At 40.6% G+C, this 13,217-nt stretch overlaps 1 protein-coding gene across 4 annotated transcripts in view; it reads left to right on the top strand.

Annotated features, from left to right (window-relative positions):
- HYLS1 (HYLS1 centriolar and ciliogenesis associated) overlaps positions 1-13,217 on the top strand; it is a 418,183-nt gene that overhangs the window by 65,371 nt on the left and 339,595 nt on the right. For 3 of the 4 annotated variants that reach the window (XM_044060530.1, XM_044060528.1, XM_044060531.1), the window contains one exon: positions 1,098-1,199. The exons of the other annotated variant lie outside the window; for it this stretch is intronic. In XM_044060530.1, coding sequence (XP_043916465.1) covers positions 1,098-1,199 — 102 coding nt within the window. The remainder of the gene's footprint in view (positions 1-1,097; positions 1,200-13,217) is intronic. 4 annotated transcript variants of the gene reach the window in all.

Genomic DNA, 13,217 nt, shown 5'->3' with positions numbered 1-13,217 from the left:
GACAAAAACAGAACTTATAGTATGAAGAAATACAGTTAAACAGTAATGAACTGCATTTCATCAGTAAATTGCTTTAAAATAGAGCAAATGTGATAAATTGGTTGTAAGGCACAGATAAAAATGATAGGCAAATGGAAATGCAATGAAATAAGTGAAAATAAATGAAAAATACACTTAGATTGGTCTTGGAGCCTCAGGAATTTTGTAAAATGTCCCAGAGATGATGAACCTCATTAGAGCCTGGTTCAAACAGAACACTATGTCTGATGAACAACAGATGCTGTACAAGATGAATTTCAGGTATGTGTGCTAGAGTGAGCGCTTTCATCAGCTGATGGTACATTTCTGTATTCGTTGCCCTGTCTTTAGAATGTTATTTATGAAAGACAGTGTTGTCAACTGATATTATGTTAGTACTGCTTTTGAGACTGCTTGACAACAAATTCACATGGACAGAATCAGAACTACACATTTTGTGATTGTAATTGTAAATCTTTTCCAAAAGAAGTGGCCTATTGGCATAGAGCAAGGATGTCTGTCTGTGCTGAGTTACCCAAGTTCAAAAATGGACATAGGCTTTTGGTAGGTCTGGTTGGAGGATTAGGATCGAGTGGTCAGTGGTCAGCTCTGCTATCCCAGGAAAGAGAGCTTGTGAGATCCTGATGCTTGTGTGGCCTTTAGCAGAGACCATGCAGGCTTCAAGTTAAAGCAAGGGCTGGTAATGATTTCCTGATGTCACTCTACCAGCCACTGACTCAACTAGGACCTTAACTGGTCTGCTGCATAAATGGGGTTTCTCTTAGTAAGAAGCAATGACAGTGGCCTGAGTCTGGGCAAATTGTGGAAGCCAGGGAGGTTTGGAGGGACCAGAGAGCACAGATAGATAATAATATTTCAGAATAAATCTTAATTGTGCAAGACTGTGTACTTCACTTGTATTGACCTATGTGAAATATTGCAGAGAGCTAAGGTCATTGGAGGGAGCAGCATGAATTCAGGGGATGGTTTGTCATATTTGGCCACTGTACAGAGTGATATTTTGAGAACAGATAGTTAATTAAACTAATCTAAATGTTTTTGTTTGTCTCTATTTTCAGATTTGGAAGAACTAGTAAAGCATGATCGTTCAAAAAGCCATACTTCTAGCGACGCAAGTACTGCACGGCAAGCAGACAGCAGTGGCTCTTCCCCTTCTAATGGTTGGTATTGCATTTTCAGTTTGTTCACCAGTGAAAGTGAGAAAAAAGTAATTGGAGGATAAGATGATATAGCTAACCATTTGAAGTGGTGGACCCGCTAGAGAGTCCCAAACCTCAGAGAATGAATGGCCAAAAGAATGGATTTACATATGCTAAGTCCTGTATGCCATTTATCAGAATATTCCTTTTTCTCTGACGTATGGCGACCTCAGATTTAGTATATATAAGATCGGGGGTATAGTGGGTGGAGGGGGGCTTGCCCTCTGCAAAAAGAGGTTTTAAGGAGAAGAATGAATTTTGAGATTCTCTGTTCTCCTGTTTTGTTTTTTTTTTTTTTTCGGCACTTGCCATTTTGAGTGCTGACATTTCAATAGGGAGCCAGTGATATAACTGCAGAAGAATGAGGGGTTGCAGCCTTCTGCAGGACTTGGCAATAGGTTATCAACTTGAATATTGATGTAGTTGGATGGACACACAACTAGATCATGCCTTAAAAAGAGACTAGATCAATTATCTTGAGATTAGAGTTACATTTATTCATATTGTCCCTTGTAATAACTTTCTTTTAGTTTTCATTGATGTTAATCATCACTGGGTTGAATTTAGGGAGGAAAGTAACTAAAAGGCTGCTGTTCCTTCCTTCACAAACCTCGAGGCTTACCATATTCCAAAGAAGATTCCTTGAGTTTTTTATGCATGTGTTTCTACTTTTAAAGACATTGCCCTGACAGCCTGTGCATTGGAAAGCAGGTTGTTTTTTAGCCCACTGCTCAGACTAGCCTGTAATTGCAGAGATTCCCAAACCAGGTATCGTTATCTTAGTTGATGTGTTTATAAGGAATACAGGACCCCAGACTGTAGTGCTGTCACTCTGGAAACTAACTCCGTGGTCTGTTTCAGTGCAGGACTGTGCCCTTGCATCCTGCACCTTAAATTTGAACTTCAGACTTTTGTTCGGGTGGTAAGTTTATAACAACAGTTTATTATCTAATACAATAAGCAGACAATAATGTAAAACCATAAAACTACAGTCCGATTAAAAATATCATCACTAAAATTTTTGTCTAAGGTGTAGATATGTTTTCCTTTATATGTAGTATTTTGGAAAACTTTTAAGATAGGCCTCCACAACCAGGAAAGGCACTAAAGTCCAAAGAGATGGTACTAGATAAGTAGTTATGACTGTTTCCAAGGTAACCCATAGAAGCATTGTCAGCCTCTCTTTAGTAGACTGAAGTGCTAGTAAATCCGGGTTGGGGGGGGGGGGGGTCAAGGTGCCAAAAGTTCTGTAATCCAGAAATTGCACTGGATGTGTAGGGATAACTAGGTAAGAACCAAAATTATAAAAATCAGCCAAGCTATGACTGCCAGCTGTCTCATTTCACTTAATGCAGGAGTAATATGATCATGTTACAATGCCCCAATTAATACTCTGGCTGCAGGATAGGCAAGTCAGTAAAAGAGAGTCAGAGGTATGTAATAGGATTGCTGTAGTAGCTTGTAGGGTACCAGAGAATAAATCACTGTCCTGAGGTTGGACCATAGTATTATATGCAGTTATGGAACTTTTCCTAAGATGAAAATATGATTCCTTAATAAGAACCAGCTTTTGGTCTTTTAATGTCAGCATGTTGTTTAGGAACAGAATAAGGTTTGCACTTGAAAAGCAAATTCTAACCTATTTTCCTAATAAGTAAGCTGGAAGAAATAGGGTACCAAGGATTGTCAGATGGTTGAATGCCAGTCATCAGCCTAGTCTTCATAAGCTAAATCTAGAGAGAACTCCACCGTAAAACTAAAACAAAAAATGAATAAATAAATAATATTCATCATGTGTATTAAAATATGGGTACTGCTAATGCATGAGGTACTCTGTTTCTTTTACATAAATATGTTTTCTTTTTTCTTTTTTTTAATATAGCAAAATAGCCATTGTGTGCATTACCACACTGATTTTGTTTTTCAGTCTCTCTTTTTTCCAGAATGGAGTTCCCTGTAATATAATACTACCTAGACTTTATAAATGAGATATTTTTAATTACACTTCCTAATTAAGTAGGTGGGCTGGACCAAGGATGCCTTTCAGCCATAAGCCGGGCATTGAGGCGAATGTATGCAATTAACATCTGGTACAAATAATTCACCTCACACAAAAAAAAAAAAACATTGTCTTCAGAAAACATTCCTAACTTGATTGCTTCAGTGTTACTATTTGGTGGACTGTGTGCTCCTTTGTTTTATTACTGTAACATCGCTGTGAGCTACTGCCTTTAGATGGTCTGTGGAAACGGAGATATTGCTTCTTTTCAACTGAATTACTATGATGTATGCTTACTTTAAGCAGGTAAGAGTTTCTTGATCCCATTGACTTTTTCGTCAATGAAAAGAGATGAGATGGCAGAATTTAAGTGTTTAAAGCTGTAATTCCTTAACTTTCCTGACACTCCTTCTCCCACAGTCATGTATGGTATGAAAGTTTTCATTATTGATGACTGAAAGTTGTTGCTGTTAGTTTCACACAGTGCTTAATTTTGTAGTTAAATGGATAGGAACATTTCACTGGACAAAAATGAAGAATATTTTAACAGTTTATGTAGTGTTTCAGTACAGCTCATCCATGTTCTGCATACAAAGATTTCTCCAGTGATTAACTCTATAGGGAAAAAAATCTTAGTCTCGGGTTGTACAGTTGCATATATTGGCTAATAGCGAAAGCTACAGTATCTCAAGATGCCTAGCCTACTCAGTGCAGATTCCTTTCTAATACATCATGAGATTTTGAACAAGAAAACACGAAAATAGTGGGAAGTCTTGATCTGTGGCAGGGAAACAAGTGGAAATGAGTAAAGCATTAAGGCACACAACTGTTTTGAGCACTAAACATCTAGGTGATGCAATGAGAAAAGTTAACTGCATTGATGGATAGAGTTTTTTTAGAATTCAGGTTTGGCTACAGCTGATTCAATAGGAGGTCAAAGAAGCAAGACCAAATTAATATATACCAAATCAGAGATTCTCATACCTCTGAGAAAAGGGAATATTCCATGACATAGCCATCTTACTCTTGGTGTGTGTAAGTCTGATTTTTTTCTGCCATTCATTCTCAATGTTTTGGGACTTGCTGCAGCGAATCATGAGATTTCAAATGGTTACCCATCAAATCATACCCCCCCCCCCAAAGGGCTGTCTCACTACTGTGTATTAAAAAGGTGGACTGGTGAGAATTAAGGTAAGATATCAAATGACAATAATACTTTCCACTAATAAAATGAATGTGGTTCAAATAAGAGTGGTAACTGGTAGTTTTCCATAGTTAGTGGATTTTAGAGAAGTCACCGTCAGGACAGTGGAAACCAAGTCTAAACCTTTTAATACTTGGGACTATATTTTCAAAGAGAAGATGGTAGCTCACTTATCATACTTTGGGAATGATGGTGACGAACTGGCCTACTGAGAAGGTGATAATGGAGTCCTTTTCTTCTAGTTCCTTTCTGTGTTAATGAAGTACCATTTTAAATGGTCAACTAAAAGTGTCCTCTTCCAGAAAAGTGTATGTTCAGAGTTTGAGGATAGAGCAGCTACGAGCACTAGTCATTCTACATTTTGTTGAATATCTTCAACACGTATTTGATGAAATCACTCTAGAGCCATATTCAAAGCCATAATCCTTTAAAAATTTACCTCTTTTACTGAGTCATAGAGAATAGTTACTTGCATAAGAATCTAGTGGCAGACCCAGTAACTGCTGAACTGGAATCACAGAAAGGGTGTAGCCTAACTCCAGCTCTCAGAATTCTTCAGCTTGCAGGGAGCAAGTGTGGAAAAAGATGTACGTGTGGGATTCTGATAGCTGAGGCAGTGAATTACCAGACTGTGTAATGTACTTCACCTTTTTGATATCCATAATCAGGTAGAAGAATTAACTCAAAACATTATTTGCATTTCATAAAGAGAATACATTTTCTAAACTGATCCAAAATGCTAATAAATGGATTCTCACAAAGTCATATGCAGATGTGATACAGTAAATGCTTATTTTAGGACAGCAGCATCAGGTTTCAGACCTAGCAAGCAGTGTTTGACTACTTTCCTATCCAGTGTCATGATTTAAAGTCTATGTTATTTAGTGCACACTGCAGTTATGACAAAAAAAAGTAAATTCTGTACCTCACGTGAAAGTACAGTGAGAGCTTGACTTGCTTTCCAAGAAACAGCTGCAGAAATAGGAGTGGAGAGAGAGAGAAAGGTAGAATACATTGGCAAAGACTGGATTAAATTGCCTGAGGGTGTAAAAATGTCATTTGAATCGACCCTGTGGCACTGAGAGAGAAAGCTGTGACAGCACCACAGAGGACTTCTGTTTAACTAACCGCATGAGCACTAAAGGGACCTACCAGGGAAGCATGGGAAGGAGCATCCTGGGGGATGAAGGCAGCTTGGCACCCAATATTGATGATATCTGAAGGTGTGCAGGTGTATTGCCTTCTGCAAAGATCCTAGTGTGCCCATGCTATACAGTTTGTAGCCACCTAGAAATGATATTTGGCATGCATGCAGTAAACATGCACCTCCCGAGATCAGATATCCTCCATCACCCAAGCCACCGTGATGTAGGTCACACACACGCCTGCTCAGGGAAGAGATTAGGTCAGATAAATTCAAGAGAGGACACAAGCAGTCCTTGTGGTTGCCAGAATGATGATTTCCCCATATGGCCCTGAAAATTGAACTCTAGCCTAGTTTGGGAGACTTGATGGTTTGGAGACATGGGGTAAAAAGAAGAAAGGGAAAATAAAATATATGTAACCTGGTAGCTTTTTTTTTCCATTTCTTGTGTGTGTGCATGCGTATATCTAAATGTGTGTGTCTATATATAATATAAAAAAAATATATATATATATATATATATATATATATATATGTATACACACATACGTGTGTGTGTGTGTGTGTGTGTATGTATGTATGTATGTATGTATATATATATATATATATATATATATATATAATATGTGTGTGTGTGTATATATATATATATATATATATATATATATATATATATATATATATATATATATATATATATATATATATATATAGACACACACTCATGTGTGGGTGATTGTACCTTATGTATGTATGTTTGTATGTATAGAACTCAGCTGCCTGAAACCTTTTTTTCACTGAATCACAAATGATGGAAAGCATTCTACATAACAAAGTGCCACATAATAAAATATTTTTGCAGAGGGGCAAGCCCCCCTGCACCCCCATGTGGGAGGCTTCATCATCCACACTTCCTTTAATTTTATATATTATCTACATGGCTGCACAACTGTGGGGAAGAAGAAAAAAACATGCATAGTGAATTAGTGCTGGGGCAGAAAGACAGACTTCTGTAAATCTCGGGGTGCGACATGATGGGGACACTGCCAGTCCACACATAATCTTCTGGACTCACCTTCCTAGCAAATCATATCCTCAGAAATGGCACCATGCCATACTACTTGCACTCTTCTATCATTTGGTGATTCAGTAGTGTGTTCAGTGAAAGAGTTTCAACCGAGTCAGCTGCAGTTCTGTCATACACACACACATACACATATATGTATATATATATATATATATATATATATATATATATATATATATATATATATATATATATATATATATATGGATGTAGCACATTGTATTGAATGCACAGTGTCCCAACACCTTACAGATCGTCATCCTAATGTTGAACACACTCAGAATGACATGTCTGGAGTGGAGTAAATCAACTGCAAGTATTTTTGCAGGGAACAAGCTCCCCTTCACACCCCCTTCTATTTATATATGCTAAGCCCGAGATCATACAGTCCCTGGGGGAAGGAAATGTTCAAAACAGAAACGATAGGAATGCTGCAGTTAATTATATCGGAACATAACCAACATTAATCTCAAAAAATAAATAAATGCACTCAACCGTTTATTTATACAAACACACACAGCTTTCGGGTTCTACCTTTCATCAGTGGAATCTCTGTGCAGGGATTGTTGACCTAACACACATGTCGACCATTTGGCGTCGACCTACTGTGTATCAGGACCGTACATTCGATAAGTGTCCACCCACATATACTAAACTGTATGTATGACCTCAGGCCAATTTAGGATTTGAGCAGGATGAACCACTTCGTCAAGCAGACTTAAGTTCAAGGTGGTCACAGTGCAGTCCATTTTACCTCTCAAGACATGGATGTGCGTGAATGACTTAAAGGAAGCCTGTCATCATATAGAGATCTAGAATGTTTCTGCGCTTTTGGCTGGAAGCCAGTCTCTCTCAGTTCCAAGTCCCCCCCCCCCCCAATGTGTTTACTAAGTGTATGGCAGTAGCGACAGTCTGGCTCAGGCAGTAGGGGTTTCATGTCTTTCCTTACCTGGACCATTGGCTTCTAACAGCCTCCATGAGGGCATTGTTGGTCAGAGCCAGTGACACCTTACTCCAGGTACGCAGCTAATTGGGAATCGCAAGTCAGGTATCAGAAATCCATTCTCCTTCCTGTGCAGTCAATAGAATTTATAGGTTGCCCCTTGGGTACAGTCTCTCAAATCACAAGGCTACCAGTTTCTTGAGTGTCAGCCCTGCGAGGTTTTGCTGTTTCATTACTGTCGTGCCAGAAACCCCTAGCTCATCTGGTTCTCAGGCTGTTTGGGCACAAAGCAGTTGCCATTTTTTTTATTACCCTCACGAGGTATTACGTGAGGATTCTGCAGTGGAACATGGTAGTGCAGTGGTTTTGTCTAACACACCTGATGGAGCTCCCAGCTGCATTGACAGGTTTGTCAAAATCAGATCAGGTGGTGGTTGGAGTTTCTCTTGGTGTCTACCTGGAGACTGATTGTTTTCCCCCTCCTCTGGGCACTGTCGCCAGGGATAGCTGTCTTCTAGACTGGGAGTGGGACATTTTGTAGGGAGGATGGTTCAAGGGACCTGGTCCGATATTGAGGCCAGTCTTCACATCAGTTTCCTAGAGATGAGGGTGGTCCTTCTTGCATTGCAGATTTTTTAGGACATTCTCCCCCAGGCTGTAATTTCAGTTCAGACTGACAACATGTCAGTGTTGTGGTACTTGAACAAACTAGGGGGGAACCTGTTCATGTCCTCTGTCGGGAGGCCATACAAGTTTGGAAATGGGCAATTTTGACTCTGTGGTTTCTGATTGCAACACACATTGTGGGATATACAACATATTTTCAGTTAAAGTGAGCAGGAACATTCTTTTGCCACATGAGTTGGTACCTGAATTCAGGAGTCGTCTCTCGAATGTTTCGGTGCATATTGTGATCTGTTCGCACCACCTCCTTACATCACCAAGTGCAGCAGCTGTTATGCCTGAGTCCCTCATCTGAGACAGTCATCCAGCGATGCTTCACTGTATACATGCCCCCAGTCCCTTTACATCTATCCGTCACCTCATGTGATCTCCCCCCATAAAACCTAAACCCAAACTCCTCTTCTACAGCCCCCTTACCACAACATGCAAACCCTCCTTTCCAAGCCTTCTGCTGTCCGGCAGTATTCATATTCACCCCAGCCTAGGCCCACCCTCCACCCCAACCACAGGTACCCATACTCGCCCCTCTAACACCTCTACTACATTACCTAACCATTCTGGCTTCTCGTCCCCCTATACCCCCTGTACAACCTCTTCAACCTCAGACCTCAAAACCTTGAAAATACACTCCCTCAATGTTCAAAGGATTTCTTTCCATGCCCTTATCTCTCTCTCTGTCTCTACAACCCTGACATTTCTCACCATCTAAGAAACATGGTTACAACCCCATATTACAGACTCTGAAATCCTTTCCCTTGGTTACAATATGCTCTGCCTTGATCGACACAAGAAATGAGATGGTAGTATAGCTATCGTATACTCTGAGAAACTTTCTCTCTATCCTCTACCTACATCTCCTCCCAATTTCCATCCAACTGAAATTCTTATTGCTAACTGTAAATTAAATAATCACAAAAATCTAGCCATAGTAGCACTTTATATCCCACTTGGCAACAACATCCATACCTTCAAACACTTCTTCTCCTGGGCATCTCAAAACATCTCTTATGAGACTGTCATACTAGGTGATGTCCGTATTGTTTGGAACTCCCTTAATTCCTACTCTGCCAGTACTGGCATCAATCTGTTTGGATTCTCTCAGCTCATCACCTCTCCCACCCGTATCAGTAAACACAAATAGCAGCACTACCTTTGACTGGATCATCACCGTTAACCCAAATCTGTATCACAATGCTGCCACTCTGCCTGACTTCCTCAGTGACCATCTCTGTACCCATGCTTTAATGACACTCACTTCATCTGCTAAAACCTCAACGTTACAAAGACAAATGTAATCTTTTCTGCCCAGATACCTTCAGTAGTCTTCTCTTCTCTATTAACTGGTCCTTTCTCTGCACCCTCCCTCTCAATGAGGCTGTCTCAAAATTTAACACCTTCCTGAATATCCTAAACTCCTTAGCCCCAACTAGAAAAATAAGAACAAAAAAAAAACATTTTGCTGCATGGTTAACCCAATCCACCTGTAAACTAATGCTTAAATGAGACAGTGCCTGGAAAACCTGGAAAAAAATCAACCTGTTATCTCCAGAACTATAGAGAACTTGGGAACCTAACCAAGAAACAAGTCAATCTGGACAAAAAACAATACTATCAAAAACCACTAGATAACCCCATCCCCAACACGAAAAAGTTTGAGTAGTATCAACAAGCTCTTATATCCAGGCAACCCTTCTACCCCCAGCCCCTGTCCTAACAGCTCACCAACAAACACTGCCTCCATATTAATTCTTCTTCATCGACTCTATAAAAAAGTTAACTAAACCTGAAAACATTTCTCTCTCCCATTCTGTTACCCTTCCCTCTACCAGTTCCACCCTGTTTTGTCTTAAACCTGTCCCTACTGCATACATCAAATCTGTTATTACCAAACTGAAAACCTGCTCCCCCTCTGTTGACAACTTACCTCCTCTATTCCTTAAACATGCAGCTAACTCTGTTGCACATCCAGTCTTCATATTAGAAAACAGGTCCGTTCAAGAGAACACAGTCCCTAATATCTGCCTTACCCCTCGATAAAAGTGGCAATTCATCTGAATTAACCAACTACAGACCTGTCGCCTTACTATCCCCTTATCCAAATTTCTAGAAAAAATTATTCATAACCAGCTTCTAAAACACATCATACAAGACAACCTGTTAACTCCTGCCCAGCACAGTTTCCGACCTCACCACAGTACCTCCACAGCTCTCATTTCATTTACACAGAATATCGCCAAAGCACGGGACAATAACACACTTGTCCTTGTACCTTCTTTGACCTATCTAAAGCCTTCACCGTTTCCCATACCCTACTGCTTTCAAAAATGTCTTCCCTTAACGTGTCCTCTTCTACTATACCATGGTTCTCCAGTTACCTCTCCAACAGATTCCAGTCCATCAAATGGCTTTCCTCCTCCTCCCCCTTCCTCCCAATCCAAACAGGTGTTCCCCAAGGGTCAGTCCTTAGACCTCTTCTTTTAATATCTTTACAAATAACCTACACACTTCCTGTCCAAACTCCTCACTAATACTATATGCAGACTACTCCACAATTATCTTGTGTTCTGATAACATTCCACACCTCCTCGCTCTTGCACCAGATTCCTTCCTTTCAGTTGAAAAATCTTTGACCAATAATCAACTACTTCTCAATCCTTAAAAAAACAAAACTTCTCTTCCTCCCTAAATCACTACAGCGATAATTGTCCAAGTGCCTAGATATCACCAATAAGTGACTGGAATACTCCGTTAACTGAGAAGACTTTATTGCATTTAAAAACGCAAAACATTAAGCGCTTTCACCCAGCACAATGTGGGCTTCAACAGAATGTAATGATTACTGAATACTGGTGCTTAAATTCAAAACTTGGCGCCAACAATTTTTTCATTAAAGAAACATACACTTAATATTTACCCTTCAAAGCATGTCCAGAGGTCAGCTTTAGGTGTACTCTCCAGTTCATCTGGTGGAATTGGGCATCCTGAGGCAGTGTCACACTGTCTCATGTATACAGACAACCCTCTCCTCTTACCTCTAGACACAAACACTTGTGAAAGATGCAAATACACAGCCAGACTGGAGGCTAAGCGCTCTCAGCCCATGACTGTAACAGGCAGTCAAGAGGATAAGGGACGCACTTGCATCACACCACCTGTCACACATGAATCTACAAAACAAGCACCGGCAAAACATACGCATAAATACACAAAAACATATTCGGAGGCACTAGGTACCAATCTGAAAAAAAAACAGTGCCCTCCAAAGCAGACAAGCAAGCAACCTGCACCCCCAAACACAAGCCAGAAAACGCATAATTCACCTCAGTAGTGTGCCTCATAACAGCCCTTAAGGCAAAACACCATACCTAACACGCTAGTAATAGGAGACTCTATAGTAAGGCACATGGATGTTCCACTCACCAGGCTGAACAAGGAGAAGGTTACTGTCAGCTGCCTGTCGGGTGCTCGGATCTGCCACATAACACAGGCACTTAGGTCACTCCAGAACAAGTGTGACGCTGTCATTGTACATGTTGGTATGAGTGATCTAAGACGTACCTCCCTGGATTACATGAAAAGAGACATTGAGGAGCTCTCTGATCATGTAGCCCAAGCTGGTATGACCCTGACCTTGAGTAGCATACTACCTTCACCTAGAATGATACCACAATACAAAGACAAAATGATCAATTTCAACAATTGGCTAAGCTTCTGGTGTCATTCCAAGAGGATCCAGTGTCTGTCTGCCTGGGATGACATGATAGACAAGCCTTGCTGTTTTGCCAGAGTTGGGTTGCACCTGTCACCCCTAGGTTTTCGAATACTGGCCAAGGCTCTTGCCGTTCCCATAGTGCCTTTTTTAGGCAAGGCTCAAAGGACAAACCAACCACCGTAACCAGCACAGGTAACCAAAAACTAAGGGTAATGCTACTCAATGCCAGAAGTCTCAACCGCAAAATGCACACACTCGAGGCTCTCCTCAGCATGGAGAAAATCGATGTTTGTGCAGTGATGGAAAACCTGGTTCAAGGCTCAAAAGAGCACCCCAGCACTGCCAGGTTACAATTCCTATCATACCTTCCGGCTTCAGTTACCGGATCGCAGTACAAAGGGCGGAGGTGTATCCATATTCATCAAGGATACCCATATCTCCAGGTTGGTAGCGCAGCATGATGCCCCAAAAATCATCCATGTACAATTATCAGCAGGCAAAACCAGATTTCAAGTCATAGCCAGTTATAGATCGCCCACCATATCCCAAGATGCTCACTCTGCATTTCCTGAGACATTGGAAAATATAAAGGTCCTACCCAACACCATAATCTTGGGTGATTTCAACTACCCTGTTATAGGCGAACTACCAATGTTCCAACTCCTATGCTCAGCGATTCATAGAATTTATAAATTCAAATGCCCTTGAACAACTAGTATGTTCCCCCACTAGAGGGGACAACATATTGGATTTAATCATCACAAATATGGGCGCCCATTGTACCACACCCGTTATCACCCCCTCCTTGGTCAGATCAGACCACAAAATGATAACCCTGGACATCCTCATTCCTCCACCTCCCCCAGTCAAAGAAACCATAGTCAAAAACCTTTCCAAAGCAAACTTCAAACTACTTGCATCCGAAGTGGTAAAGCTTCACTATTCCCTTGCAGAAGGATAGTGATATCCAGGATCTGGAATCCTACACCAAGGCACCTCTGTATGCATCTTCAGGATTGCATGGACCGTGCTATCCCAAATAAAACCAAGACTCCTTCCTCAAGCAAGAAGAAACCAGTCTGGTGGACCCCGGCCATAAGCAAACTTTACAATAAAAGGAGGAGACTTATACAAAAAAAGGCCAAATCTCAAGTAGAAAAATCATCCCTGATCAGCATTAGTAAGAAATTGAGGGCCCTTATCAAG

The sequence above is a fragment of the Protopterus annectens genome, chromosome 2.part0 (assembly GCF_019279795.1).
Source record: "Protopterus annectens isolate FY-2018-M chromosome 2.part0, PAN1.0, whole genome shotgun sequence".
Classification (NCBI taxonomy): Eukaryota; Metazoa; Chordata; order Ceratodontiformes; family Protopteridae; genus Protopterus; species Protopterus annectens.
This window is presented reverse-complemented; position numbering and strand designations above follow the sequence as displayed.